At 36.3% G+C, this 6,862-nt stretch overlaps 1 protein-coding gene across 2 annotated transcripts; it reads right to left on the minus strand.

Annotated features, from left to right (window-relative positions):
• Positions 1–1,806: 1,806 nt before the first annotated feature.
• LOC125682578 (DNA polymerase III PolC-type-like) lies at positions 1,807–6,598 on the minus strand. 2 transcript variants are annotated; one of them, XM_056157150.1, is made up of 6 exons: positions 6,008–6,598; positions 5,714–5,913; positions 4,648–5,511; positions 4,224–4,416; positions 3,520–3,654; positions 1,807–3,367 (listed from the first exon to the last, which is right to left on the minus strand). In XM_056157150.1, the coding sequence occupies exons 1-4, from the start codon at positions 6,028–6,030 to the stop codon at positions 4,406–4,408; spliced, it is 1,098 nt and encodes a 365-aa protein (XP_056013125.1). In that variant the 5' UTR covers positions 6,031–6,598; the 3' UTR covers positions 1,807–3,367; positions 3,520–3,654; positions 4,224–4,405. The 2 variants fall into 2 exon arrangements, with proteins under 2 accessions (XP_056013125.1, XP_048779184.2); XM_048923227.2 differs by lacking the exon at positions 6,008–6,598 and having other exon boundaries at positions 5,308–5,511; positions 5,714–5,989.
• Positions 6,599–6,862: the final 264 nt, after the last annotated feature.

A 6,862-nucleotide genomic window follows, 5' to 3' on the forward strand; every position in this document is an offset into this window, starting at 1 on the left:
CCATGGGCCACATCGCTCAACTGAGTCACCTTGGCCCATATCTGAAGACTTTCCATATATATTTGCATGTAAAACCTTAGTCCCTATTATGGCCCAAACTACCCTTTGCAAACTTGAATCTACACAATGTCAGAAAGCTTTCATGTAAATGTCAACTTCTTTGGCCCAATGGTTCTTGATAAGAAGATTTTTAAAGCTTTGTCCTATATTTGTATGTAAAAAAAATTGACCCCCCCCCACTTGTGACCCCATCCTACTCCAGGGGGCCATGATTTGAATAAACTTGAATCTGCACTATGTCAGAAAGTTTTCTTGTAAATATCAGCTTTTCTGACTCAGTGGTTATTGAGAAAAAGATTTTAACTATATATTTGTGTGTAAAACTTTGATCCCCCTTGTGGCCCCATCCTACCCCCGGGGGGCATGATTTGAACAAACTTGAATCTGCACTATGTCAGAAAGTTTTCATGTAAAAATCAGCTTTTCTGGATTAGTGGTTCTTGAGAAGAAGATTTTTAAAGTTTTTCCCTATATATTTGTGTGTAAAACTTTGATCCCCCCCTTGGGGCCCCATCTTATCCCCGGGGGCCATGATTTGAACAAACTTGAATCTGCACTATGTCAGAAAGTTTTCATGTAAAAATCAGCTTTTCTGGCTTAGTGGTTCTTGAGAAGAAGATTTTAAAGATTTTTCCTATATATTTGTATGTAAAACTTTGATCCCCTATTGTGGCCTCATCCAAATCAAGGGGCCCATGATTTGAACAAACTTGAATCTGCATTATGTCAGGAAGCTTTCATGTAAATTTTAGCTTTTCTGGCCCAGTGGTTCTTGAGAAGAAGATTTTTAAATGACCCCACCCTATTTTTGCATTTTTGTGATTGTCTCCCCTTTGAAAGGAACATGGCCCTTCATTTGAACAAATTTGAAAGCCCTTCACCCAAGGATGCTTTTGGCCATGTTTGGTTGAAATTGGCCCAGTGGTTCATGAGAAGAAGATGAAAATGTGAAAAGTTTACAGACAGACGGACAGACAGACAGACGGACGCCGGACAAAATGTGATCAGAAAAGCTCACTTGAACCTTCGGTTCAGGTGAGCTAAAAAACCGTGTCATGTTTTGGGAAAACACTTAGTCGGTTTATCCCTTTCTGTGGCAGACCAACGAGGAGAATGGGCGGAACTGCCCAGTAACCAACTTATGGATCCATCAATGTTTTATGTCGAAATTGAATGTACGAGGCGTGTCTCAATCATTAAAGGACACATCTCATGTTTTCAAAGTATACAAAATTACAAGCATTTTCCCTTCTTTATGCTTATAGTAATTAATTCTAAATGTTCGTTCGTCAAATTTTTGCGATAATTAACCACAATACAGACCCAATTTCAAAAAGATCAAAAAGAAAAAAAATCAAAAAGATTTTAAGGTATCTGATGTACAATTGACGAAAAAATTATGCCTGGTAAGGTATATATTTCATATCATCATTAGATAGGTATGGGTGTGTAGTTTCTAAAAATAGCATTTTTCCCCGCCAAAACACTAAAGGGAGGTAACTCTAGCCATTTGAAAATAACATGGAAAAACGCATTTATTCTTTAAAAATGAGCAAAAAGTCAGCTTGAAATTAATATTTGGAAAAATATATCGGACTAGAATGATAGGCAAAATATTTCAGGCATAATATGAATATATGTTGCTTCATTTATTGCATTCAATTATAAAATCAATTAGAAAAATTTACCCCCCCCCCCTTACAGACACACACGACCCCTCACACACATTTTTAAAAACAAGAAAAGTCGAGATGTGTCAATTGTATTGTATGATTAATTTCATGATTTTCTGGTTCGGGATACACATGTACATATATGCACAAAATGAATAACAGTATTTATGACAATTTGGTTACATGCACATGTAATAAACAAGTGGCCCACAGGCCTTAACGATCACCTGAGTACCATACCCCATACATAGACCACGCAATTATTTTATCCACACACTTGTCTGAAAATAAAGATTTTATAGAATTTGATTCAATATAATAATAAAATTATGAAATATAATACATTTTCACTCCACAGCCCTATTGGTAACATTAGCCTAGTCTATGTTTTCAAGAGGAAATGAAAAATGTTAGCCGACAACACATGGCGACGAACAAAGACCAACAACACTAGTTCATCTGAGAGTGACTAGGGTGACCTAAAAATTCTTGGTCAGCAGCATGCTTTGAACAGATAAAAAATGGCACAATTTAGGCATCTAATCATATAAAACATACTTTAAAATAATTCCAATGTTATTTATTACAATTGTTTTGATTGGACAAAAATAAAGCTGAACAAGAGTTTACACATCAATAAATCCGAAAACGCAATGTATTCATACACACCTGAAAACAAATAACATAGTGCGGGGAAACTATTCAAATTTTTGCAATTGTTAATAAAGTGAATGAACTGGAATTATAAGAATCAAACATTCTTTTTGAAGAATTTATCGATGTGTGCTCTGAGTCTAAGACACATAATTGCACTGTACAAGTTTGTATAAAGTAACTTCTAAGTAATAGAAGACAACATTTCTATTGTGAAAAAAACTGACATAATTTAGGTACTACATAATCCAAAACCTTACAATCACTCGTAACTCGTGGTTTACCACAAGAGGTTTGGGCACAAAAAATATTGCGCAGACCATCTTCACCAGAACGCTTATGTATTAGTTTCAGATGATGCAGGCCAAGTCCGGAGCCTGCAACATTCTCTGCCATGTTCATTTTCATAACACCATTACCAACCAGAATATTCAATGATGGCAGATATAATGTTTTTGCGGAATTAAACTTATCTTGAAGAAAAGGGGTTTCTGCATCATATGCAGCTTTTGACAATTCACTTTGTGAAACAGCAACTGATAAAAATTTTGAGAGCATTTTTACATCTTCCACTGCATCATGTGCATCCACTGCATCATGTGCAGAATAAGTCTCATTACAGAAGTGCTTAGCTAAAAAAATCTGTGAATACTTTTCAAGTTTCTTATGTTTTGAACGAATCAAAGACAATGAGTCAGTAAAACCAGACACTATTTCTAGAAAGTCTTCCTGTAATCCAATACAGTCAATGGCATGGGAAAGGACACGGAAATCGAAGTTCAATATCGCTTCACGTATGGGGACTGCAGTAACCTTGGATCCATGTGCAAATACAGAGGTCCCATCACAGACTATTCCTGTTGTTTCTTCTGCTCCGGGCTCTATTGGAATCTTTGGCTGAACATAAGTTGAAAACACATTTCCAGACTCTATCTCCACTCCGCCAATTTGAGTTATATGAGGCATAGCTCCTTGTCTGACTTTTAAAAAGAAAAACACATTTATTTTGATTCATGATCATGATTTAGAAAGCAAAAGTACATATACCGGGTATATAGATAATCATTTTAGTATCTGTAATATCCGCAATCACATTTTATCTGAAAAAAGGGAAAATTATTAAAGAACTTACTAAGGCCTGTAGTTTCAAGATCAAATATAATGTACTTTGCCTCCATGTTCTTCAGATTTTGGACAGCACCAAAATTTGGCTTGGGAATGGGATTCGGAATCTGTTCAATGTCAGCCTCTGTACCTAAACCAATCTCTATAAATACAAATACTGTGTATTTAGTTATTATGTAATGATTATTTGTCCTGATTTCTATCTAAGATATAAACTAATTAACTCCAGGGGGTTAATGCAGAAAACAAGAGGCCCATGGGCCACATCGCTCACCTGAGCCCATATCTAAATATTTTCCATTGTATTCATGTAATACTTTGGTGCCTATTTTGGCCCCAACATACCCCCCGGGGGGCGGGGGCGGGCATGATTTTTACAAATTTGAATCTTCACTGTGGCAGGATGTAAACTTCTTTGGCCCAGTGGTTTTTGAGAAGATGGTTTTAAATGACCGCATCCTATTTTTTATTATCTCCCCTTCGAAGGGGGCATGGCCCTTCATTTGAACAAGCTTGAAAGCCCTTCCACAAGGATGATTTGTGCTAAGTTTGGTTGATATTGGCCCAGTGGTTCTGGAGAAGATGAAAATGTGAAAAGTTTATGCTGACGACACCAGACAACGGACAAATTTTGATCAGAAAAGCTCACTTGGGCCTTCCGCTCAGGTAAGCGAAAATCATTTTGCAGGGAAAAAATAGTGAATAGTGAACCTGATTGATAGGTGGACCCCTCAGATGCCTCGGATGCATTCATTTGCATTGCTCTTTCTTGTTTTAGGATAAGACGTCTGCGTTTTGTCCCTGGCAATTTCATCTTCTCCCTTCGTTTCACCCTGTATTCATCCACTTTGTTGGAGAACTTCATGTTGAAGTGACCAGGGGAAAGCCCATTTTTACTGAAAACCTGAAATCATTAAAATAAAGATATAGATTTCCATAATAGTTTTTTTTCCAATTAGTCATCAGACAATGTCACATTCATAATACAGCTTTAAAAATATTTTTAAAAGACAATCCATGTGTATTTACATTGTATATACATGTATTAATAAAATTTACTTTTGAAAAATAAAATGTGTTAAAATAGAAAACACCACAAAGTTAGTAATAATTTGAAAAGAGTAAGCAAACTTACAACTCAAAACCCAAAACAGAAACATCATTGGAACTAAAACTTCAATGCTAAAGTAGACCTCTGAGAGATATTTCCTTCCAATATTTATGCTGGCTGCTGTTGCATGAATGCGGAAATCTAGGCTTTCACTCTCCCCATAATGTAAATGTTTAGGGGCCTTCAGCATCGCTGCACGATTTGCATACTCGCATGCTTGACTGGAGCCAAGGTCAACATACATGGCAGACTTAGCAATAACTGGTTCAAAAAGTAAATCAAGTTTTTCATGTAGTAAAGGGTCACTAAGTGGTGCTTTGTATGGCACACTTCTGTGTGCATATTTCTGTGTGATTCCTACTCGCTTGTAACCACAGAAGCGAGCATGACAATGGTTGTGATCTCCAAACTGGTGAGGTATAAGTGCCTGTAGGTTCTCACGCATCCCATCTACATCACCTTGGTTTTTACTAAATACATACTTTATGCACTTATGGAGATGTTGAATTACCATATTACTGATTTTAACATCCTTCCTATTGCGAAGATCATAGAGAAGTTTGACTATGTTTTTTATGCAATGATTCCTGTCAATTTTTTTCTTAACAGTCACTCCAAGACTCTTATGTATACGAGCCACAAGAGTATTATCACCATCACCCTCTATTACATCTACAGGAGTACCTTCTTGGATCATATCCTTGATGGCTTTCAGGCCTGCTTCACTCTCCATGGCCCTGGCAGATCCTCTGTGATTCCACACACAACGATGTTCCCTAACTTTTACTCCTGGTCTATTTCTCTTCCACCATTTGCATACTCCACAAGTGCGGTGTGTTACAACTGCCTTCAAAACCTTATTTTCTTTGCTCATCATGAATGTATGCCCTGGGAGAAAAACCATATTTATTTATTACTTTGGGATTTAATTAAATTAGTGGTGCTACATGTTTTTAGAAATTCTGCATAACTTGACATTAGCTTGAAGTAATGTCATAATCATTTCACAAGGTACACAGACAACCAACCCTTAGACTAACATTCATTATTTTTTGATGATTAAAAAATCAAAACTTTGTCAAATATATACCTGTTACACTGTCAAACCCCCTTTTTTGCCATCCATGGTCGATGCAAACTGTCATGCCTTTACGGGACTTAGGAGGGAAAGATAGTTTCTTGACTGCTGGATGCGATTTCTTTGATCTGTGGGCATCATAAGAAGCGACATCTTTATTGGGATCCAGAATCACTTCATAAGTAGCCTGCTCAAGTTTGGATCCTTTAGAGCTAAAATATTATGTTATAAAAATATTATATAATCAATCACCCTCATCATGTCAACATGGAAAAATGAGAACCCTGGATAAAAAAAAAAAACAACCTAAAGTGATATATATCCTGCATTACTCCAACAAGTTAGAGCCTCGGTCAACGTCCCTTATATACGCGGCACCAGGTCAAAAGTATCTCATCATGAACCTCTAGCAGGCTGGAATAATCCTGCATTTGTAACATGCATTTACATTTCTACACTCTGTGTGTCATTGTTGAGATTATTGTGAACATAGGATTGTGCACTGAATTCAAAATTTAAAAGATAATTCGAATGATCCTGACATATTAGAAATTGAAAATTGTTCTATCACATTAATTCAGTATAATTCTATGTCTAATAAAAATCCTACCTCTGTAACATTACATGTATAAAGACATTCAAGCTATCTCGGTGATATATTGTTTACAAAAGAGATCCAAACATGATGCAAATTGTGCACAAAAAATGATGATGTAGTGTCTGCATGTTAAGCAAAGGGGCAGTTGGAAGTTTAGATGTAAGATTGGAATTTAATATTCACTCGACATAATCTGTTATCATTGCTTTTACAATGTTATTTCCAATCGATTCGTTCACTATCATATTTCAGCTGTCATTGATAATAATGGCTGTCAATATAATGCATGTGCAATTTTAAAAAAGTAGTAATAAAGTCAAGTTAATTAGGTAGGTAGTCACGTGGTACAGTGACGTCACATGCACCCTTCGGATTGTAGTATGAGATATTATTAAAAACTCAGCTTTTAGGGGCCTAATTTATTCACCACAGGCAACATTTACATCGATGTTGACAAATTGTCCGAGTTTTATATGTTTTCGTCACCATTGCATACATCTAGCGATGTAAATACTCAAATATAGCGAGAAACGCGTGTATGAAATCGGCAATATTGCGAGTAA

The sequence above is a fragment of the Ostrea edulis genome, chromosome 2, assembly GCF_947568905.1.
Source record: "Ostrea edulis chromosome 2, xbOstEdul1.1, whole genome shotgun sequence".
NCBI classification, from domain to species: Eukaryota; Metazoa; Mollusca; class Bivalvia; order Ostreida; family Ostreidae; genus Ostrea; species Ostrea edulis.

Excerpts from the sequence above, each read along its gene's own strand:
- LOC125682578 (XM_056157150.1), bottom strand. The coding sequence starts at position 6,030 with ATGCAGGATATATATCACTTTAG. Across the intron at positions 5,914-6,007 it reads CAGGATATATATCACTTTAG|CTCTAAAGGATCCAAACTTG; the intron begins GTTGTTTTTTTT and ends ATAATATTTTAG. Across the intron at positions 5,512-5,713 it reads GGGGTTTGACAGTGTAACAG|GGCATACATTCATGATGAGC; the intron begins GTATATATTTGA and ends TTTTTCTCCCAG.